This window comes from Acinonyx jubatus, chromosome D1 (assembly GCF_027475565.1).
Source record: "Acinonyx jubatus isolate Ajub_Pintada_27869175 chromosome D1, VMU_Ajub_asm_v1.0, whole genome shotgun sequence".
Taxonomy (NCBI): Eukaryota; Metazoa; Chordata; class Mammalia; order Carnivora; family Felidae; genus Acinonyx; species Acinonyx jubatus.
This window is the reverse complement of record NC_069390.1, coordinates 110,915,976-110,939,750: the sequence shown is the minus strand read 5'-3', so window position 1 is coordinate 110,939,750 and position 23,775 is coordinate 110,915,976. Positions and strand designations below refer to the sequence as shown.

At 47.8% G+C, this 23,775-nt stretch overlaps 1 protein-coding gene across 3 annotated transcripts in view; it reads right to left on the bottom strand.

Annotated features, from left to right (window-relative positions):
• Positions 1 to 23,775, bottom strand: part of PDGFD (platelet derived growth factor D) — a 221,024-nt gene that overhangs the window by 10,072 nt on the left and 187,177 nt on the right. For all 3 annotated transcript variants that reach the window (XM_027051962.2, XM_027051961.2, XM_053204182.1), the window contains exons 4-6: positions 17,567 to 17,629; positions 13,631 to 13,829; positions 1,933 to 2,147 (exon numbers count right to left, since the gene is read on the bottom strand). In XM_027051962.2, the coding sequence (XP_026907763.1) occupies positions 1,933 to 2,147; positions 13,631 to 13,829; positions 17,567 to 17,629 (477 nt within the window). The remainder of the gene's footprint in view (positions 1 to 1,932; positions 2,148 to 13,630; positions 13,830 to 17,566; positions 17,630 to 23,775) is intronic.

Below are 23,775 nucleotides of genomic sequence, written 5' to 3'. Positions count from 1 at the left end.
GCTCAGAGGCTGCCTCCTTCGACCTGCTCTTATTGTTTGTTGTGTGAGCAGGAGAAAAAAGAAACAGCTTCACAAAGCTGGACGTTTTATTTAGGGACCACCCTCGACTCCTTTGTTTGGGTGGGTACCGGGGAAAAGTAGCTCAAACAATAATGTCTAAGAATAACGTCTGCTGCATTGTTTCCGTTCTCAGATTCCTGCGTGATGTTTGGCATCTTCCAAGGTGCGTTTCCTTCGTGCTGCGAACCACCCTGTAAGCGGTTATCTGATAGATTTCCTTGTCGCGTGTCACATATGTGAACGCTTGAGTCTCTACGCTTGGTGATGTGGGTCCCCACGACTGGGAGGAAACCGGGCACCGCCACGGTCAGGACCGCCAACTCCCTCCAAGCCTGCTCTTACTCTGATGCTCAGTAATGAGCCGTATGTTTAAAAGGAAAAAGCACAGTGTCACGAGTGACAGGAACACAGACTCGGCTCTCCTTAAAGGTTTGCTCCCTCTTTTACCCTCATATTTACTTTTTGTTCATTGTTGCCTCCTTTCAGAGCTGACGCCCCAGGGAGCACCCAGCAGTAGTCAGGAAAAACTGGTATTTTTAGAAGAAAGGTATTATCATACTTAGAGAATTGAGAAGCCTCTAACTATATATGTTTTCTGCCAGTTTACATTTTGTTGTCTTCACTCTGCCTAATCTTTTAAATTGCTTTTTTAAAGTCTATTTATTTTTGAGAGAGACAGAGACAGAATGCGAGTGGGTTACGGGCAGAGAGAGAGGGAGACACAGAATCGGAAGCGGGCTCCAGGCTCCGAGCTGTCAGCACAGAGCCCGACACGGGGCTCGAACTCACCAGCCGTGAGATGGTGACCTGAACTGAAGTCGGATGCTCAACCGACTGAGCCACCCAGCAGCCCCTACTCTGCCTAATTTTTTAAAGTTTATTTATTTACTTTGAGACCGAGAGACTGGGGCAGGGGCAGAGAGAGGGGCAGAGAGAGAATCCCAAGCATCGAACTCACGAACTGTGGGATCATGACCTGAGCGAGAGTTGGACGCTTAACTGACTGAGCCACCCAGGTGCACCTATCTCTGCTTAATTTTTTAATGACTTGATTGACTTCAAGTTTGGCCCTTAGAACTTTTTTTTTTTAATATATGAAACTGATTGTCAAATTGGTTTCCATACAACACCCAGTGCTCATCCCAAAAGGTGCCCTCCTCAATACCCATCTCCCACCCCCCCCTCCCTCCCACCCCCCATCAGCCCTCAGTTTGTTCTCAGTTTTTAAGAGTCTCTTATGCTTTGGCCCTCTCCCACTCTAACCTCTTTTTTTTTTTCCTTCCCTTCCCCATGGGTTTCTGTTAAGTTTCTCAGGATCCACATAAGAGTGAAACCATATGGTATCTGTCTTTCTCTGTGTGGCTTATTTCACTTAGCATCACACTCTCCAGTTCCATCCATGTTGCTACAAAGGGCCATATTTCATTCTTTCTCATTGCCACGTAGTACTCCATTGTGTATATAAACCACAATTCCTTAGAGTTTTCTTAAAGCAGCCTGGATTTTTCAGTTATGGCCTTTAGGAATACCATCATATCACTACAAGGAGGCTAGTTAAGCTGCGCCTCACGGCATCATACATTTGATTACATAATCTACCAAAGGGGCTGTCGCCCACAGGTGGTATTATGTGATTAGGAAAAAGAGTCCCTTCTTCAGGAATGACTTAGCCCCGCCCAAGGCACGTGGCTTGGCCAGGTTAGCACACGTCTAATTTCAGCTCCCCGTCGTCCCTCCGGCTGGGTGCCCTTGTGCAGGGAACAACCCCAACAACTGTGTGCACCCTGGAGCCTGCATCACATTTGCAGCTGCAAAGAGCTTCCGTGTGGTAGTGTTGCAGGCCTGCAACAAAGATGGTTGACGGCGACTCACCTCATGATACTTCTTCACAGTTTTCCCTGAATTGCAGGAGCAGGACTTCCAGCTGACGGTCCCACAGCCACAGTTACCGCCACAGCGCTGCACGAGGAGGCAGCGTGGAAAGAAAACCACGTTGGTCAGCTTCAGCTCCTCTCGTAAGTTGACGGAGTAATTCCTGGGGGTGCAGCTGTAGCGCTTGACCTCGTCATTGAGCCTGTCCAGGTCAACTGTAAGAGACACAGGCACCATGTGAGGCGGCAGACCGCCCTCAGCAAGCACCCTCTCGGCAGGCATTTCTGGGCAAGGGGCCGGAAGGTTCTGCCAGGACAGGACAGCCTCACTCCAGGGATCAAATCTGCCCTCGGGATCTCAGTTATCAGCCCACACACTGAAGGGGGAAAATCTAATTCTCTTTTGATCCAATCTGCCCTGCAATGATAGTGATAACAAAAAGCAGAATGATCAACGACAACGAAGAAGAAAACAAAAAGATTCCGGAAACTTTGGCTCAATCTTTACCTTGATTCAAGTTTCTTGGCATCTTAAAAAAAATTTTTGTCTTAACGTGTGTTTATTCTTGAGAGAGAGAGAGACAGAGTGCAAGTTGGGGAGGGGCAGAGAGAGAGGGAGACAGAGAATCCGAAGCAGGCTCCAGGCTCCAGGCTGTCAGCACAGAGCCCAAAATGAGGCTCAAACTCACAGGCCGCGAGATCATGACCTGAGCCGAAGCTGGACGCTCAACCGACTGAGCCACCCAGGTACCCCCTTTTTTAAAAAAAATTTTTTTTAATGTTTATTTATTTTTGAGAGAGGCAGAGACAGAGAGAGAGAGAGAGAGATGGAGCGTGAGTGGGGAAGGGGCAGAGAGAGAGGGAGACACAGAATCCGAAGCAGGCTCCAGGCTCTAAACTGTCAGCACAGAGCCCGACGTGGGGCTCGAACTCACAAGCTGTGAGATCATGACCTGAGCCGAAGTCAGACGCTTCACCGACTGAGCCACCCAGGTGCCCCATCACTGCATCTTTTTTTTAATGTAAAAAAAATCTTTTCTGAGGAAATAAAATGAAATGTTCAGCCATCTAAGATAACTGCCTTTACCTTAACAACAAAATAGATCCCCTCCTGAGTGTAAAGAAACCACTATGTACATATGACCTGAATTCTATCAGAGACGCATTAGGACAACCGCTGTAGTATATTTAGCTGGTAATGAAATCTTACAAGGAAGTGTAACGCAGGGAAAGGTTTTGGCTTCATTTTAACTCCAAGATCAACGAAAACATCAAAGAAAATGGCGTCTTCGGGCTGCACCGGATGCGTATTTCGCACCGGATCCTGGAGGGCAGTACAGCACAGTGGTTAAGGGCCGGGCTCTGCACGAACGGCGCTGACTGTGCGTCCTGGTAGCTGGAAAGTGACCTACGTGCTGGCAGCCTCGGCTGCCGCAGCACAACATTGCCTATTTCACAGCAATAGTCCAAGGACTGAATCTAGGGTCCCCGGCACTCGCTTCTCCTTATTCATCCCGACTCGCTTCCCGTTTCCCTCCATCCTTCCCTTTAAAGTCAAAGGCTCAAAAGTCAAGGTTAAAAAAAAAAAGGCTCAAGCCTTTCTCCTCTATCTCTCTTTTGGTCGTGGCTCTGGGTAAATGATTGCTAAGGGGGTGTGGTTATTGGGACCTCCATGAATTAAGAGCATCGCCCTAAATTCTCACAGTTTAGTCACGAACATTTACTTGAATTAAAGTTCCATCACTGGGTCACGTGAGTTACAGTGAACGTCCTCAAAAATCCACGTGAGCTTCCAGGTGCTCGGCGTCCAAACCGCGGGCTGGCGGCCACGGCCGCAGCTGGCTTGGCCCAAGAACGCAGGGAGGAGGGAGTCCTCCGACCACACTGGCCCCCACACCACGTCACCGTGCTCATGTCACCGGCCAGGGGCGTGTGGGAGGAGTCCCACAGAGTCTGGACTCCAGCCCCCCCCCCCCCCCGGGGTCTTATTCTTAAACCCCAAGGGCCTGAGGAGCAGTTCACGTGCTCTCTGGGGGCAGAGGCCAAGGCTGTTGTCCGGAGTACACATCAGCGGGAAACCAAAGAAGCTCACAGTGGATGGAGGGTCCCCCAAATGGCGCGAGGTCAGCTGAAATCCGGCCACGTGGCCGGGGGACCCCTCGAAGAAGGAGTTAAAGGGCACTGAGGTGCCCCAAGAGGCTTTCCACCTGGGCAAGTAGGTGCTGAGTCTCAAGGCCAGGGATCCCTCCCCCAACTGCGGTGCGCTGAGCCTGCGGCACGGGAGGTAGGGGGCAGGGGGGTGGTGGTGAAGACATGCTGAATAATTTCCGTGCATAATTCATGGCTGTTTCTTCCTTCCTCAGTGAAGACATGTGGTAAGTTTAGCCACAATCAACCCGGATTTAAATCGAATGAACTCCGTCTTGGGAAAGGAACCATTTTATTGCTGCTGAAGCCCTGGGAATAAGTGCAACCCAAGCAGGAAGGGTTACATAAATGCATTAGGAAGTGCGGCCATCATCCATGACAAGTGTCACCTTCACATCAATAGTGACGCCGGCCTGGGCATCGCTGTGCGGTGGCCGGGGCTGACGCGGAGGGCTGCACCTGCAGCGTGCGATGGTGGGGTCTGTGTGGTCCACCCCGGAGGAGTGAAGAGGGCCTAGTGGAGAGAGGGGGTGGAGGGTGCGGGGGCCGAGAGGGATAGGAAGTCAGCATGGGCACCGAGCCGTTGAGGGTCTGCAGCTCGGCCCCCCGCGGGTCCCCTCACACTTGAGGCCGCATTCGTGGTGCCCACGCTTTCCCAGTGAGCAGTGAGTGCGAAACTAGCATCTGAAGCTCTTCTCCCCGTCGCTCGGGTTTCTAGCACATCAAGCAGGGAGGGGGCATGACAGGTGCCGAAGGAGGAAGCCGGGGCCCGCCTGTGCCGCACTGGGGAGGCGTGGTGAGCAGCTTCAGGCCTCTGCAGAATAATAACCTGGGCAATGGCACAGCAGACGCTTCCTAGCAGGATTCGGCCAAACCCCAAGGCGCCCTCCACAACTCAGGGTGACGGACACATCTGCCTTCCTCGTCTGGAAGCAAGACTCTTCGTGTCCTTGGATGACCGTTTCCCCGACGGCACTGGCAGAGTCCCCCCCCGCCCCGGCCACGAAGGGGCTCACAGCTCACTCAGGTTTATGCATCATCTGTTTGCCAACGGGACTAGAACCCGCGGCCCTGGGAGGCTGCCGTGGACTCCGGCCGCCCTGCTTCCCGGGGCGTGGAGGCCACCGCGGCCCTCGATTTAGAGCCAGCAATAAAGGTTCCTCTGGCTGGATGCCAGTAACTGCAAGGCGTGACTGCAGCCGTCCTGCGGGGTGAGGGAGCTTCTGGTCAAGGGCTGGTCAGGCTGTGCAGCTGGTAGGCTGGCGGGGGGCGAGGGGGCTTCCGAGGAGGGGGCCCTGGCGTAGAGCCTCAGGGAGGCAGGGCCCGGGGACAGGCCGCCCCTTCCATTCCCACGTCAGTCTCCACAGAGGAGCACCGAGGGCGGCCAGGATGCTCCCGGGTTCATTCAAGGGCCCCTTTAATTTCAGCCCTTTCCCCTCACGTCACCTGCTGTGCATCACGTCATAATCCCGCTTTTGCCATCCTTGGGAGTTTGGGCCCGGTCTTTTCATGGGTCTGTGACATCAGTTCGGTTTTCCAGGCTGTGTGCACAACCTGCTGGAGAGGCTGACACGTGGACACAGAGCTGCACGCGTGAATCCAGCGTGGGGCACCGCACCTACGGTGGGAGCCCCGTCTTCTTGCAACCCTGGCCTCACAGCCCAGGCCGGGTGCAGCGGTTCCGTGCGCGGGGATGGGTCCTGGGGCTGAGCACCGCGAGGGGAGGCGGAGGGCGGAGGCACGGTGTTCGCGCTGCACTCTGCTGAGGCTCAGGTGCGGGAAGACGGAGAGCCAGGCTGGCCTGTTGGATCCCGGCCACTGCAGCCCGAGAACCAGGCAGCGTGAACATCTCGTCACACGCACGCCTGCCGCACCCGCCATCCGCGCTATGAATTAACACACCCCTCCCGGTCTCACTTCCACCGTGGAGGAAACAGAGCCTCTGTCAGGTCCACAGCCACACCCGCAGTCAGTGCGGGAGCTGGACCCTGAATCCAGGCTTTTCCAAGCCTGTGAGCGCTGGGAGCCGCAGCCCGAAGATCTGAAGGGACAGGCAAAGAGTACCTCCCCCCAGCCATGCTGGAGCCTCCCACTGGGGGACTGCGTGCTGACCCAGTGACCGGGCTTCCCAGGTGCACGGTCGACCCCGACCTGTCATTTTCAAGACGTTGCCAATGACAGACACCCGAGCATGTGCTCCGTGCCCACACACCCATTTATCAGATTCTGCTAGAAAAGTACACCGTCCTTTAGCAAACGGCAGAGAGCCTCTGTCTTCTTCGGTATTTTTTTTAACGTTTATTTATTTTTGAGACAGAGACAGAGCATGAGTGGGGGAGGGGCAGAGAGAGAGGGAGACACAGAATCCGAAACAGGCTCCAGGCTCTGAGCTGTCAGCACAGAGCCCGATGCGGGGCTCGAACTCACACACCTCAAGATCATGACCTGAGTCGAAGTCGGACGCTCAACCAACTGAGCCACTCAGACTCCCCTCTTCTTCTGTATTTGAACAGCATACTGAGTATCATCTCCTTCCCTGAAGTGAGGGAACCTATGTCTGTTCACAATCTTCGTTTTGTCCCCACTCCTTCTTGACCTCCTTCTTGCCCCCACCTATAAGCAGTCTTAGCCATGAAAACCAATCGGAAGCCATGCAAAGAGCTGAATGGATTGATAATTATTTGCCTTCAGAGGCAACCAATGCTGGGATTGCAGAGATTCTTTCTATAGGACAGACAAAGCCAAGACGGGCATATCTTGTTTTACTGTGTCTCGCTTGATCATGCTTTGCAGATACTGTGACTTTCCACAAATTGGAGGTCTGTGGCAACCCTGAGTCGGGCAAGTCTACTGGTGCCATTGTAAACATTTGTCTGTTTGTTTTTGAGAGACAGAGGGAGAGTGGGGGCAGAGAGAGAGAGAGGGAGAGAGAGAATCCCAAGCAGGCTCCACACTGTCGGAACAGAGCCCAACATGGGGCTCAATCCCATGAACCGTGACAACACGACCTGAGCCAAAATCACGAGTCAGACGCTCAACCGACTGAACGACTCCAGTGCCCCTAACTGGCCCCATTTTTCCAGGAGCGTTTGCTCACTTTATGTCTCTCTGTCACATTCTGATAATTCTTAACGGTACTTCAAATGTTTTTCACTACTATCATATTTGTTTTGGTGATCTGTCATAAGTGGTTATGAGTCATAGAAAGCGCACGTGATGGTTAGTATTTTCTAGCAAGAAAGCGTATTTTAACGAAGCTATGAACACTGCCTCGCGGACACGATCCTGTGGGACACCTGACAGACTGCAGCACAGCACATAAACCAAGCTCTCACACGCACTGGGAAACCCAAGCGTTCGTGTGACTTGCCCTGTCACGGTCTTTGCTTTGTGGCTGTGGACCAACCGGTCCGGAGCCGAACCTGCGGGATCTCTGCCGTAGGCCTGTATCGTGCCTCCCAGGCTGGGCAGGCACGGCAGGGTGGTGATCCGCTTAGGACAAAGTGGAGTTAGGATAAAGCTGGGTTTCCCAGGACAGGTCGTTTCGGCAGGGGACTGCGCTCTAGGAAGAAGGCTCTTCTCCCTTGGTCCACGGGGGCGCGGAGCGAACGGAGGCCGGGTGGGGGTCCCCAGTGCTTCACAGGAAGAGCCGGCAAGGGAACAACGAGGCCGAAACATCCACCACGAGCCAGAGCGACTGATGTGGAAAAGGCACGTGTGCCTGTCCCACACTTACTCCGGCTCTCCACTGCTAAACGGAGCTTGCCGACCAATGTGAATCGAGTCACCTGCCCTGACGGGGGCGGGGCGGGGGGGTCACCGGGCTGGGAGGACGATGGGTCAGGGCTTCCACAAAGATGGGCCAAAAGGAGAAAAGCAGGGGCACCAGGACGAAAAGAACTAAAAGGGTCGCCGTCCCTGTGCCGCCACCTCCCTCACCTGCCTCGCTTGTGCCCGCACAGATGCACACGACACCATGGGACAACGCGGTTTCTATTAGTGCTCTCTGGCGAACCGAGCAGGAAATCCAGATGCTTACAAGTCACGTGGGTCATACACAGTGGCTAGAGTCTAAAAAAAAAAAAGCAGAAGAAGTAGAAGAAGCTTTGTAAAGGAAACGGGCACCAAGCAAAACGGGGCCAGGAAAGTTTCTGGGTAAACAGCATCCTAGAAAAGTTGACTACCTGCTGATTAGACTTGTAAGGAGTGTACTGATTTCACAGATACTTCAATCTGATGATAGCTGGCTCCGATGCAGGAGGCTCTCCAGATTCCTCACGATGGCCTCAGGGAAGGGAGCGAAAGGGTGCACAGAAACATCCTGCCTCTGCACAGTGTTGTTTGAGTAATCACAGTAGGGGTCGCCTCCTGAGGGCCCACGGGCTTGGACAGTCTGCTCTCACGAATCCTCACACAACTTTGCAAGGCGGTTATAATTAGAGCCATTCTGCAGGGACTTGGGGGTCTACAAGTGACCTCCCCGAGGCCCCCGTTCTTAGGACACGAGTGAGAATTTTATCGCAAGTGTCCCTGACTCCCACTAAAGCATCCTCTCCTTTGTTCTATTTCTATCAAATTTGTGGGAGACAATTTTAACAATCACGAAGACAGCTTTCACTTGGTGCAAACTAGGTGGTTCAGGAAGCTGAATGAAGCCATCCCTCTTCTGAGGTTAGAAATTAGAAAAATAAATCCATTTTGATTTAATGTCCCCAGTATCTCTGTTTAATGTCCAGAGAGGTGGTTACAGGGGGATGTTATCTCAAGACTGATTTATCTGGTTCATTGCCAGGGTCAGCCAAAAGCCTTTTCCAAGTTCCTACCCAGACATCAGATAGGCAGACAGAGAAATTTCCAAGCAATCAACGTGTGATGACTTCAGCTCGTTCTAAGCTATGTTCACGTCTTAATATATTATGAAATTATTTCCCTCATCTTAAGTCATGTTTGAAAGAGCAAAACCTGTATTTTCCTAGTCGCTACACAAGAACATATATAGAAGCAGCAATAAGTAATTTAAAAATAAAAAGTATTCTGATGTACGATCTAGAAGAATTCAGAACCAATTCAAACAGTTTGACAGTAAACATATTTATTTCACTTAGTCCTCAGCTACTATGCCTGGTATTTACCTATAAATAGTTTTCAAATTAAAAAGGCAAGTGTTTTAGATCTTAGAGCTAAACAATGTCACGTAAGGAATCACAGGTCTGGTATTGGAGCCTATGAGATGGGCTGATAAGTGTCCCAGAGTCAGAACATCTAACCATTTAGAGACTGTAAAAATGATGTATTTCAAACCCTGTCACTTTGAATCAATTTAGTATCAATATATTTGCTCCACTCAGTGTGGAAATAGTGATTTTTTTTTTTTTTTTTTAAAGAGGAGTGCATGTCAATTTTGGCACATGCACTAAAAAAAGGCCAACTCTTTGGGGAAGAATTTACTTCTGGTAACTAAAACTGTAGTTCAAACCTATTAAGTTGGGGTGCCTGAACAATTATACCCATATTCTAATGACAACCTTTAATGTTGTAACAACAGCCTTCCCCCTTGCTGTCATGTGTTGAATTTTTTTCTATGACAAACACACTATCATTTGGGAAAGTCAAGTTCTCCTGGAATCAAGTAAAAACACAGATCTCTTTTACATTGTTAATCTCCATTTATAAATGGCCTCTCAAAGCCCGCTCTGGTAGAGTTTGAGATTGATCATTTCTGAATTTAAAGTCGTCCAATTTCATGCTACGAACTGGGATGAAGAGGCACTGCCCTAAAGGTAAAGGACTGTGTTTCTGTTTTGTTTTTAACCAGGCTCCACGCCCAGTGTGGGGCTTGAACTCACAACCCTGATATTAAGAGTTGCGCGCACTACCAACTGAGCCAGCCAGGCGCCCCTAAAGGATTGTGTTTTAAAGAAATCACAGCTTTCAGTTAGGCCACAATAGTTACGACATAATTATACAGTTTGTAGAAGATCCATACAGCTGTTTACCTAACTAGGGACAAGTTTGCTATATCATTAGCATATTCGTTAGAAAAAGTAATGTAACTTGAACTTGAAACAACTTTTTTTTTTTTTTAAACTTTAAGGCAGCTTTGAGGTGAAAGTATGAGGCTGAAATTACTGGTAAAAATTGGGTTTCGGAACTGCAGTTATGTACGGATTTCGATTATCCGTGCTACCGTTTTCTCCATACCCTCTAAGAAACTTAACGTTAGATATGTTAACTTGTTCTACTATCTTCAGTCCAGAAGCTTTTACAGGCAAGTCTGAGCTTACCTATTACCCATGAGTTTTAGAAGTGTAGACAGTGAGGGGCGCCTGGGTGGCTCAGTCGGTTAAGCGTCTGACTTCGGCTCAGGTCATGATCTCGCGGTTTGTGAGTTCGAGCCCGGCGTCGGGCTCTGGGCTGACAGCTCGGAGCCTGGAGCCTGCTTCAGATTCTGTGTCTCCCTCTCTCTCTGCCCCTCCCCTGCTCACGCTTTGTCTCTCTCTGTCTCTCAATAATAAACAAACGTTAAAAAACAATGTAAAAAATGTAGACAGCGAGGTCACCAAATCCGCCTTCCAATAAACCATAGAAGCAAAGCATACAGTTTTCTACCCAGTATTAACCGTTTCTACTTTATTATAACAGTTCTTCACCCAGTGTGTGCGTGCTTTATTTTAGAATTATAAAACTCTGTGTTTTGCACATTCACATTTAAGGCTCATCTTTCAGCACCTCTCTTGGGTATCAAGAGAAGTGCCCCTTTGATGAGCGTAGGCAAATCGGAAGAATGGAAATTCCATAGCTACCCAGAACTGATGTTTGTTTTTGTAAAACATCGTTAAAAAATGATCACATCCACGAGAGGGAACGTTTTTAGGAATCCTAGCAAGTTCACTCTTTATTTGACACCCAGTGGACCTCCCTTGTCTGTAACCATTTTTCTGTTCCTGCTGTTCCTTCACCGCTCCCTTTCCTCTACATCAGAATATAAACCATGAATTTGTATTTTTAAGTTCTCAAAGCTGAGAACGACAGCTGGAATATTAAACGGGACTTGTCTTTGTGTGTGTGAGAGATACACACAGGTGGCCCAGCATCAGTGGAATGATAAACAACCAACCGGCACATTTAGAACAGTGCACAGACAGTGGTGACTCACCAGTGTTAAGTGACAAAGCACAGATCTGCCTTCGAGCCGTTTTAAACAAGAGCTTAAGAAGTCAGACCTGAGCCAACAGCGGAAAGAACTGTTTACTCTGTCAGAAATAACCGGAATGTCACCTTGAATGCTCTCGCAAGGTTCTATCAGTAACCAAAGGCATTCTTAACAAAGCCTCCTTCATCAGTCTATGGGGTGGGTTTCTATAAACTTTGGAAATATGCTCATGCTGGATTATTAGTATCTTCAATTCACAAACATTAACTGAGCACCTAAAACGTGTCCGAGGCTATGCCAAGTACCCGACATAACGGGATGAACAATGCCTAAAACGGTGGCTCTCAACCCTGGCGGCCTCTCAGGATCAATCTCCATTGGCCTCCCCCCGGGAGGCATGAGTCGGGGTGTCTGGGACTGGCCACCTGCAGCTTCTCACAGCTCCCCAGCCGAGTGGAGACGAGACCCTTAGGTCCTGGGATCTCCCATTCCCTCAGAGAAAACCCCACGCCACAGTAACAGTGCAGGAGGAAGACACAGAAATGCTGTGACGTCCCAAGTACTCCAAACGCTGGGGTGGTGGACTGCACAGGGAGGGGACGAGGGACAAGGAAGGCTTCGCCTGTGACGTGATACTAACATCCTTCAGGATTCTATGTAGCCAGTGTAAGCCAACACTTCTTGAACAAGCGCGCGGGGCTGGCTGTTCTCGACGGCACCACTAACGATCATTGGAGGCCAGTGTGATCACCCTCATGGTGCCAATGAGGAAACTGAGGCACGGGAAGGCCAGGGACTCACTGAAAAATCACAAAACTTGTAAGTGCTAGTGGTAGGATCTGAACCCAGACGCTCTGCCTCCAACACGACATAACTTCCGAGGGAAAGAACGTAATGGATTTCGATGATTTTTAAATTGTAAGAATCCAACAACCACGTGTCAAGAAGAACCACCCCTCAGAGAGCCATGGTGACTAAGACCCTTGAAGACAGAGTGGGAGCTTATCATTCCCTTGTCTGACACCATGGCTCCTATTCTTCTGGAGGTTTCACAGCACCGTGAACGTTTCACTTTCCTTCGAGTTGACCATAGAAGAGACTCAAAGACAACACCACCACAGAGACGCCTCAGGTGGGAGGCGTCGGAGCCCCGGGGACACTGTATGAGCTACAGTGACCTGCCTATTAGGGCACATCTCTGTAACGTCAGGGGCACCGGTGACTCTCCTGCCCACCCTTGAACTCTACCTTTCAAGTATTCAGGATGTCAGACGTGAGCCATAAGCAACAGACCCAGCGGGCCTTTAACGGATTGGCCATTCCAGCCCAAATGCTCTGAGGGGCTGTGCCCACTAACACACACATTACCTGTGCCAGCTGGCCAGGCTCACAGTTCTTACAAGGACCCCTGGCCTTCTGAAATGCACCAAACGAGCCCTATTTTAGCTAAATACCTTCACATCTATGATGCAAACAAGGCAGGCGAGACTTTGAGAGATAAAACTTTCACGACAAATTTTAGCAAATAAAGCAAGAACGTAATAGGCTAGAAATTACCATGTTATTCAAAAAAGGGTAACGACAAGATAGTTCTCTATTAATTTCATTTAAACATTCAAAGAAACATTCTCAGATCACATCACTCAGATGTACGAGGAAGATATGATTTTTTTGAGTTTCAGTATTACGGTTTTAACTCAAGATGTTTTCTCATGAATGCTCTTCTCCCCACCCCTCATTATACTTTCCTGGAACCCCCAGTTGAACGCATACCCACACTTGTGCAAACCGTCCCAGGTCTTCTGTTTCTTTTTGGGGACATTTATGTCCTATGAAGAGTCCAGAGTACCGAGCACACAGGAGACCCTCTTGAAAACCCCCTTTAGAGTAGACACTGAATGGGGACGGGTGAAATCCTCTAGAAGCTCTGACCACTGCTTAACCAGGAGCCTATCCTGCTGGCTGAGTCCTGAGTGAAAAGACTCCTATCCATCAGAGAGGCACAGGAGGCAAGAAACTGTGACTCCCACTTCCTCTCTGCTGCCTACCGGCCACACAGCCTGTGCCAAATTATCTACCTCCCTTGACGGTGAGGCTAGTCATACCTTGCTTGCCAAGAAGCAAGAAGCTGGTCCAGAAGATTTTACAAGGGTTTTTTCCTAGCTCCTAACGACGACGTGTCTTTGAACCAAACCTTTTGTAATCGCATACACACAACACAGTTTGGGATTAAACACGGAACTTCCTTAGAAGGTACTGTGGAAAATGTATGTGATAAGTCTGGCAGGAATCCACTCATTTTAGTGAGTTAAAAAGATTCCATTTTTTCGCCCTCGCTGAGTACTGCTATCTATGTTCCTATCGGCTTACAAGGAACCTCCGGGGCTGCGTTTCTTACCTTTTGACTTCCTGTCATGGTAGGACCTCCCTCGATAATGGGGGGTTTCCAAGTAGAGATTCTCAAGGTCTTCTCGCCACGATTCTGGATTGAAGTGCTTCAGCAGGTCCTCCACGGTATCGAATTCTGCGACTGTTTTGTCCAGAGCATCCGCAGTGATTGTGGGGTCCGTTACTGATGGAGAGTGATAGGATACCCCCTAGGAGTGACACACAGCTCAGTGTACTCAGAAAAAGTCCAGTGCTACGAAATACAACGGTCACGCAACTACACGGGAGGAACATCGACAGGCTTTTGATCCTAAGATGTTATGTGCGTAAATATCACGTGAAAGTGCTCTGCCAGAGTCTTGAATGACACCAACTGACTGGGAAGTGAGAGTCATTCACGGTTTTGCAAATCACAACCAGGGAGGTTATAAAACTTCTAGTTCATCTGAAATATAATCATTACGAAGGTATTGACTAAATGGCAAGATCAAAATGACACCATCCCATTTCTTGGTTCAAGGTCCCAAATCATCCATGTTGGCATCAACCAACAACGATCAGGATTTCAATTCTGAACTCCTTCCGTGGCAACTTTGGCAGAATCCATTCTATTCCCCCATGTTTAGCCTCCATGTCTCCCCTGCACAGGTCACCTGGCATGACAGGGGTTGTGTGAGCGGGGTTTGAATGTCCTCTGGAGACCATCTGATACACTGTGGTACTTTAGCCAGGTTATTTACTGTCAACAAGGATAGTCAGTCTTCACCAAGACTGGGAGATTCTCACGGGAAGCACACATATATATTTTTAAAGTGCTGCTGCTTGCTAGTGATCCCAGCTGTCGTTAAAATATTCTCAGAAATACTCTTTAAATAGGGACTACAACATCACGGGGAGTCTGGAAGCGATCACGCATTTTGCCATGGGTTATGTCCCCACAGAAGTTTCCAAGCACTTACTTCACTAACCCTTGTATAATCCAGAGGCAAATGAGCCATGATTCAAACATCTCTGTAAAGACTCATGACCCATTAACAGGGACATAGAGAGCACAGAGCCTCAACTGGTTTCAAAGTGTCTTTAAAGAAACTGCCAGACAAATAAGACGCCTCAAGGGCAAACATTTCCTATCACTTCTGGAAAAGGGGAAATAACAAAATCCTTTCGGGTAATGTTGTCTCTTTTTAGCCAGTCAAGGTCCAAGGTGTGTCAACAATGATGAATGACCGCCTGCCTCCAGAGGAATGGTGGTCCCTCTTCAGCAAGACTAAGGGGTCTTGTAAAAGCACGAACCTGCCCCTGGTGCATCTTAGGAGCGGTTTTCAAATAGGTCCTGTAGCGGAAAGGGGGTGGGGGGAGGTGGAGTTTGGGGAACAGGCAGCGAGACCTGAGCTCCGCTGGTGAAGGTAGGACGCCAGCTCTCTAATCCAGGTGTGTGTGTGTGTGCTCATGTGGGTGTGTGTATGAGTGGGTACGTGTGCATGCGTGTGTACATACATGTATGTGTGGGTATCTGCGTGTCTGTCTTCCTGTGTGTGTGAGTGTATGTGTGGGTATGTATGTGCGTGTCTGTGTGGGTACACGTGTGCACGTGTGTGTGTGGATGGGTACGTGTGCATGCGTGTGTGCATGTGTGTGTGCATGGGTGTGTGTGTCTGATACAAACTGCATCCCGGCTATGCCACATCATTCCTGTTTCCATCCCTCCTGGCATCAGGTGCTAGAGTCGGATATTATGCTTCCGTATCAAAATTTCAAATTCTCATCCAGCTTTGTATTATCTGGATAATCTACAGTCTACCTGGCTCAGTTCACCAGGTGATTTACATTTAGCCTTGCATCACGATCATGTGGGTCTAAAATCCAAAAATTCAAAAAGAGCTGGCTACATTTGGGGGCAGGGCAGCATATAAAAGCTTTGAAATTAAAACGCCTCCCTCTTTTCTGAAACCAAAGCAGGAACACGAAAGAAGCCATGCTCATGCACGTGGAAGGAAGCCTCTTACGATGAATCTGGGGGGCTCCGGGCAAAACGTTTCCTGGGCTTGCTCCTGACTGTGCCGAGAGCTTGTGTGTCCCTAGACATCGCTTCAGGAGAAAGCCCTGGGTGGGGGCTCTTAGTCCCTGAGGGGGATGGGAATCTAATGTCTCCCAACATTAGTCTGAAAAGCAAGTCTGAACAAACCGTAGGTAAAATGTGAAACCGTCCTCGTGTGACAGAAACACCAGGTTAGGAAATGAGGTGAAGGACGACTAGATGACCTCATAAACCCACCAGAACATTTGTATTTCTGGGGTAATCGTTTAAAAATTATTTTTATAGGAGAGAACTCACTGGGTATGCCCCCTCTCCCTGGCACCATAGATCTGATTTCATTACAACCGAATGACTTTAAAATGTTAACCATTTATAAAAAAAAGAAAAATGCCCTGAAAATGATGATAAGCCATCCGAGAAACACAAAATATGGCTTATACAAAGTTCATGGTGGGTCCAAGGGTCCTTACTCCTATTCCAGAGGGTTCCTGAGAACCAGAACGCTGAGGGACACAACTCTGGGTCCCTGCTATTTCCAGAGGGCTGAGCAGCACCTGGCCTTGGAATTGGGCCCAGAAAAGTGACCAGGGGATGCGGACGCAGCAATGGGCTTCTGGAGATCCTCCCGATGGACGGCACAATCTTGCTCTCAAGAGGACCCGGGTTATCCTGAATTCGCTAAGGGTCCCTGAAGCATGTAAGCTTCCGCACTTGGGGCAGGAATGTCTACGCCTCTCCGAGCCATCACGTGTACGATGCTGGAGAAGCCAGAGGACTTGACAGAACAGCACGCTGGGGTCCAGGGGCAAAGGCGGCCACCGGCATCCACTTGGAATTGCCAGTCCCAGAATGCCACCTGGCCAAGCTTTCCACCGAGCCTGCTCCCAGGACTAAGGTATCACCTGCCTCGGTTCCATTTTCGCCTGCCTGACAAAGACTCCTGCACTCAGCTAGGTTCAGAGTGTGCATTCGGGACTATCACAAACAAATAGAACACTCTCAATATCGCCATTAGAAGCCTCACCGACCTCTTGAATGGGTCATGTTGTTCTAGTCCAGTGGACACGCCAGGTGAACGAAAGAGCCACAGAATCCATAGCTAAGGAAATCCTGCCATCTGAAGGAAGGTTGTCAAAAATCCCCCAGAGAGCAAGGGATAGCCCATCACATGAAAAAAGAATCAACTCTGACTCGGCCGCACGGACCCAGGTGAGAGCCACGGGCAGGCTTTCGCCACGCTTTTGTGCCGCTAATGAACACCTGCATTTATGACCTTGTATTTTACTGCTACATGGGTGCTACTCACAGGACTGGCAAAAACAAGGTCTGTTCTTTCTGAACAAAGGGAAGTAGCTTACAGAGGAATGACTACATTCGCGGGGAAGAACATGGGGGTGTGGACCACGTTACGGTTTCAGGGTGGGTTATGTTTTATTTCCCAGTCAGAGGGCACATGCCTGGTTTGCACTTAAGCTATCTAGCTGTAAACACTGGGATTTCTCACATCTGAAAAGATCCCTGAAAAGGCGAAGGTTCCAAGTGTCTCCTGGATTATCCAGAAACACTCTGGCAAAATTCCCCACTTGAGCATATGCCACGGACCAGTCTGATGTGTCTGCTCTGCCTGGACGCTCCTCTAGCTGGAACCTTCCGCTCTGAAATGGATAGATACTGAAGTCCTTGTCCGTCCCTTGTTCCTGCAGTGGGTACTGGGGTTTCCTGGCGCGTGGCATCGCCCGCTATAATCTACGTGAAATGGTAGAGCTCATCGCGACTGCAACATGGCTTCTGGTGAAGCTAACAGATCCTTCCACAGCTGGAGCTGTTCTGGGCTTGACCTTAGCTTCCCCATCCGTTGTTTTTTTTGTTTTTTTTTTTTTTCTGGCAACAGAAAACTAAATTACTTACGGAGATAGAGCTAGTGACGGACTCCCAGTTGGTCTCTGAGGCTGCTGCGGGTTGGAAATCTTCCTAGAAGGCAAGAAACATCCATGTGAGTCCATCAGACCTCTGTTTCGTTCATTATGTGCACAGTTTCAGTATCTCAGCCATCTAAAGCTTCTTCCAACTGAGTGACAACAGAAATGAGGGTACCGTCTTGCTGGACAGGTCACCATTTGTCTTAGGCACCTCTCCTCAGGAACCCTTCTCATTCAAGACACGGACATTTATGGACATAATGGATACAGTCACATTCACTCATAAGGGCTGGTGAAATGGAAAACGTGCAGACAGCAGTTCAGATTTTAACTCGGTCACCTGCAGGCTGTGTGACCTCAGGCAATCTACTTAACCTCTCCGATCCTTCTCTTCCTCATCTGTAAAAGGCTGGTGCGGGATGCTCCAAGAAGAGGGTAGTTTTGAGAGCTGCATGCACTAATTATGTAATTATAACTCGCACTTAATAAGGTGCCTCATAAAGAGTAATAATAGTCATTATCAGTATTGTTTATCTGGTTTGAACTCGGTTCTGCATCATGTTCAATCCTGCCGACTGAGCTGGTCTACGGTATCAGCGATCTTTCCAAAGATAAATTAACCGACAACGGGCCATTCCTGACTCTATCAAGAAATGTCAGGCAGAACGGCAGGGGGAGGGAAATGGCCGTGGAGTGACAAAGTGCTACCCGAGGAAAGAAGGTAATGGGCACACCTGAGGCAGTTATCTCAGAGAAACCTCAAAGGGTTGGTGACAGCAACGGATCTCGGAGAAAGAAACTTCTCCTAAAAGACAAATGGGTCTCCAATTGGTGACTGTCTTGCTAATTACTCTAGCAGCAGTAACTATAAAAAAGAGTGGGAAGGAAAGCTGATTCTACCATTTTTACACGTCACAGACGGTTTCTTGAACCTGCTAAAATAAAGCGAGTCAGGTGAGGTCTCCTAGCCAGACCAGAGAGTATGTGAAGATGATGTTGAGGAAAATTCTGATACTCAAATCTGCCGGCTTATTTACCCAAGTATACTTACTGAACGAGAGCTAAGTATCAGGTCTAAATTTCATTAACATTTTGAGGAGCTAGAAATGCACGTGTTAATTCCTCATGATGAGACTGGTTTATGTATAAATGCCTGTGTTAGAAAAATTTAGTTGTTTACCAAGAGGGAACTAAGTCAAGCGTGGGGTTCAAGGAATGAACATCTATTAAAAACTGGCTAGATGTCATTATTCTGGTCTCAACTTCAGGAAACGTGAGACAGAAAGAGAAATTGGGTCTCTGCACTCTGCAAGACAGGATTCTCATAAAAAAGGACATGGAGATCCCACAGGAAACGGATGCATGCAAACAAATGAAGGTTGGTATTTATGGAAGTCTTCCGAGCAGGTGAGCAGGTGACGTTGGGCAAGAGAGACAACAGCTTCTCCATGTCTTGAAGGGGCTCCTGGTGGGAGGACAGATACCAGGTAGGATAAGTACCTGAGCAACCCTCACATCATGGGATTTTCATTTTCATTCATTCATTCATTCAATATTTGCTAATCACCAATTATGTGATACATTCTAAGCAGAGGGTAGAATCATGGAACTAAGAAACGACACCTTCCCTCCAGGATGTCAAAAGGTAAACACATAAACGAACAGGTAAGTAACACGTGCAATAAACTCATGTGGGACCTGGGAAGAAGTGGGCTTAGAAAAATATGACCCAAGAAGACGACTCTTGAGCTGAGTCTTATAGACTCAGGTAAGTAGATAAGGGAGGAGAGCGTCACTTGTAAGAAAGGTGGGGTACAACACTCAAGGAGAGACTGATGTCTAGACAAGGGTGAGGAACATACACAGAAAAAGTTGTTCCTGGGGAAAGTTAATGAGTCCTGTTGGGCACGGCAAGTTTGAGGTGCCCATGCAACATCCAGGTAGAGATGTTGAGGAGGCCGTTTGCTAAATGAGAGTGGGCCATGTGAGGGAGACCAGGACTTTGGAGAGAGATTTGAGAGTCACCAGCACAAAAATCCAGTGATGGGTTATGTTGACCATGCATGAAAATCACAAGAGCGACAATCTTAAAATCTTGTAGCTGGAAAGAAGTTTACTATTATCTAGTGCAATCTTTTCATTTTAATGATCAGAAAACCAATTCTCAGAGACATAAACGGTATGGGTGTGCTCCATAGCATGTGGCCAACTTCTTGCAAAGCTAGGAGCACTAGAACTCGTTTCTAAGTACGAGCTGGGTGATGATCTTTCACATCATTGTAGCTGGCTTGGACGAAACAGTATCCAAAGGGAAGTTAAAAGAAAAACAGGAGAGGCATAGAGCCGAATATTGGTGGAAGCTTCTATGGGGATACCCTTTGAGGTATTCTTAGTTAGATTTTATATCTATACTTGCTAAATTCTGTGACTTCAATTTACTTCATTTTCTTGCATAGGTATATGGTAAAAATGTTCTGTTAAGCCCTTTTTAAATATAAAGTGTCTTTATGCCCACACACCTAGACAAATACTACACAAAAACACTTTTCTCTTCTTTACTGTCTGGGCTACAGGATTCCAGCTAAAAACTTTAACATGTAAAAATGACAGAGGATTTCATTAACCTCCAGATAAAAAGTAAATTTATCTTCTCTTAGCCACATGATTATGAGACACTTAAAAGAAACCAACCTTCTTTTAGGTTATTTCAAAATTTGCCATTAATTATAAATGGCATATTTAAAATGAGCTTATAAAAAGGAAAAATGCCTCTCCAAGGAATAAAATGTAGAACCTATGAATTTTAGAGCTGAAAGGTCAGTCTTGGCAGGGGAAGGAACATAACCATTTGCTGTCTAAATCTATCCTTAACATGATGATCTCCTCCACCATAATCTCCCAAGGCCGGGCTTCTCAGTCACTAGCTTTCTCCAGGCTACACTGTCTCCAGAGCCCAGAGTCTGTACCCCACAGGATGGCCACGGTGGCCTTGTCTTTTGCCACCTTACTGAAAAATAAGTGACATATAGCGCCATGTAGGTTTAAGGTGTACAAAAAGATGATCTGGTATGCGTATACGTTGCTAGATGGTTACCACAAGAAGGTTGGTTAACACACTGAGGGCCTCACATAATTAAAATTGTGTGTGGGTGTGTGTAGTGAGACTATTTGAGAATACTCTCTCTTGGCGACTTTCAAGTATATAATACAGCATCGTTAATTACATCAGCATGCTGTGCATTAGACCCCTAGACTTTATTCACCTTATAATGGGAAGTTCGTGCCTTTGGGCCAACAACTGCCCGCTTCCCTACTTCCTTGACCCTGGAAACCACCACATGACTTTACTTCTGTGAGTCTGGCTTTCTTTTAATCTTAAAAAACATCTTAAGGAACCTCTATGCCCAACGTGGGGCTCAAGTTCACGACCCAAGCCCAAGAGTTGCACGCTCCTCCAATTGAGACAGCCTTTTTTTTTTTTTTACAGTATGCATATAAGTGAGATTTATACAGTTTTGTCTTTTTCTACCTGACTTACTTTACTCAGCCTAGTGTCCTCAAGGCCCATCTGTGTTGTCTCAGATGCAGGATTTCCTTCTGCCTCATGGCTGAATATATACATCTCACATCTTCTTTACCCATTCCTCTGCCAGTGGGCACTGGGTTGTTTCCACATCTTGGCCGTTGTGAATAATGCTGCAGCGCACGTGGAGGGTGAAGGTACCTCCTCAATACCGTGATTTAGTTTCTTTCAATTGTATAACTACAAGCGGGATTGCCAGGTCGTACGACAGGCTTTTAATTTCTTGAGGAACCTCCCTACTGTTCTCCACGGTGGCTGGACCAGTCTGCATTCCCACCATCAGTGCACTAAGGTTCCATTTGTCCACATCCTCACCAACATCTGTCACCTCTTGTCTTTTGGATACTAGTCATTCTAACAGGTGTGACGTGATACCTAATTGTGCTTACGATGTGCATTCCCCTGCTGGTTAGTAATGGTGAGCATCTTTTCATGTCCCTGTTGAGCATTTATAGGTCTTCTCTGGAAAAGAAATGTCTCTTCAGGTCCTCTTCCCATTGTTAAATCAGATATTTATTTATTTATTTATTTATTTATTTATTTATTTAATTTGCTATTGAGTTACATGAGTTCCTTATATATTTTGGATGTTAATCTCTTTTCAGATATGTGGTTTGCAAATACTTTCTCCCATCCCATAGGCTGCCTCTTCATTCTGCTGTTTCTTTTGCTGTGTAGAAGCTTTTATAGTTTGATGTAGTCTCACTGCTTATTCATTGCCTTTGCTTTTGATATCATCTCCAAAGAAAATCATTGCCACGACCAATGTCTAGGAGCTTTTCCCTTATGCTTTCTTGTAGGAGTTTTCCAGTTTCAGGTCTTACATTTAACTTGACTCTATTTTGAGTTAGTGTTTGTGAGTGGTGTTAAGATACGGGTCCAACTACATTCTTTTACATTTGAGTATCCAGTTTTCCCAACACCATTTCTTGAACCGAGTACCTTTCCCCATCAAGTATTTTTAGCTACTCTGAAAAATTAGCTAACTGTAGATGGATGGGTTTATTTCTGGGCTATTTGACTCTATTGGTATCTTTTAAACGTGTAGATTAACTCACTTCTCTCTTCTGCTTAAATCCCTCCAACAGCTTTCCAATGTACTTGGGATCTGGTCTTGTACAAGGTGGCCCCTGCTTGCCTCATCCGCAGCGTCTCTCTCTGATTTGAGGTTCCACGTTTCCCACATACTCCACTCCCACCAAAATGGCCTCTTACCATCTTTCAAATAACACTCCGGGGGTCTTCCCTTAGGTCAAAATCTGCTGCTGTTCCCTACATCTGGAATGCACTTTCTGCAAGTGTTACAGGGACTGGCTCCTCATTATTTTATGCTCAGATAGCACATCTGTAGAGAACCCTCCTTGAACATTTTATTTAAGATACCCCCACTCTTGGCCACTCAAGTCACTTCATTTGCTTCATTTTCTTTCAAGCATTTACGACAGTCTGAAATGGTGTTGTATTTGGTTTTCTGTTCCTTATCTCTTTCCCCAGCTAGAGTGCACGCTCTAGAATGGCAGGGAGCTGATCTCTTCTGTGCTCTATGCCAAATTCTTAGCTGAGTTTTGGGTACATGCTCCAATGTCACTGGGCCCCAGGGTACATTCAGGGATGACGTCCGTCCGCTTCCCCGGCCGCCCCGTCTGGGCAAAGCAGCACTTTCCAGTCAGAGCCCATTCTCATCAGCTGTGCCTGTGTCACACTGCCTGCTGCATATTTTTAGTATCATCCTGGGTAGACAGCTTGCTTTTGCAAGCTCCAGGCTAACACGAGACGAACTCCTCTACTGTGGGGTCTCTTGGCAGAGCAGTGCCTTTAGCATTACTTAAATGCTAAAATAGAACCAACAGTGAATCATCACTTAAAATGTATCACAACGGTCCAGCCTACAAAAACACGTCTCTGTCCTTTGTGACAACAAATTGGGATTCATGCTTTAGAAGCCGTGTCCCATCCTTCCAAGGAGAGGGAACTATTCGTTGGCTCTAAGAGGTAGGTACCAATTCAGTGCTTCGTTTCCTTACCTCCTGCTGCTCCACTGGAGTCTGTTCCATCCTAAAAGGAAGGAGATGCTATTTCGGCTACTTGGTTCCCTCAGTCCCTGCAGGGACAGCCGTGGGTGACTCATTAAGATGGAATCTAGGGGTCCAAGCCCTCCCTGGACCGAAGAGCAAACGGCAGTCCCGAGAGCCGGAGGGACTGTCCAGCATCTCCGAGCTAATCACGACTGCAGTCAGGACTACAGTCCAAGAAGCTACTGATCTCCGAGCCGCATGCTTTCCAAGCCGCCCAGCGACGGCATGCGTCACCCTGTCAGCACCATCTGAGTCTACTAAGAATTCATTTATGGCATCACAAATAACTTATTCTCAGTTTACGTCCTCACGTTATAATACTTCGGGACCACATTCTGGCAGTGAAACTCATTATTTGGGATTTTGAAATGAAACCCGCTCCCTTAAGACTCTATTTGGAGTAGTTTTGAAAACATGGACATGATTCTGAGATCTATATTTTTTAAATGGCTTGGTTCTGAAAGATTGATTTGTGTGAGAAAACAGTTACACACTAGGAAGTTGGGGAGGTATGCAAAAACAAAAACCTAAAAGTATACG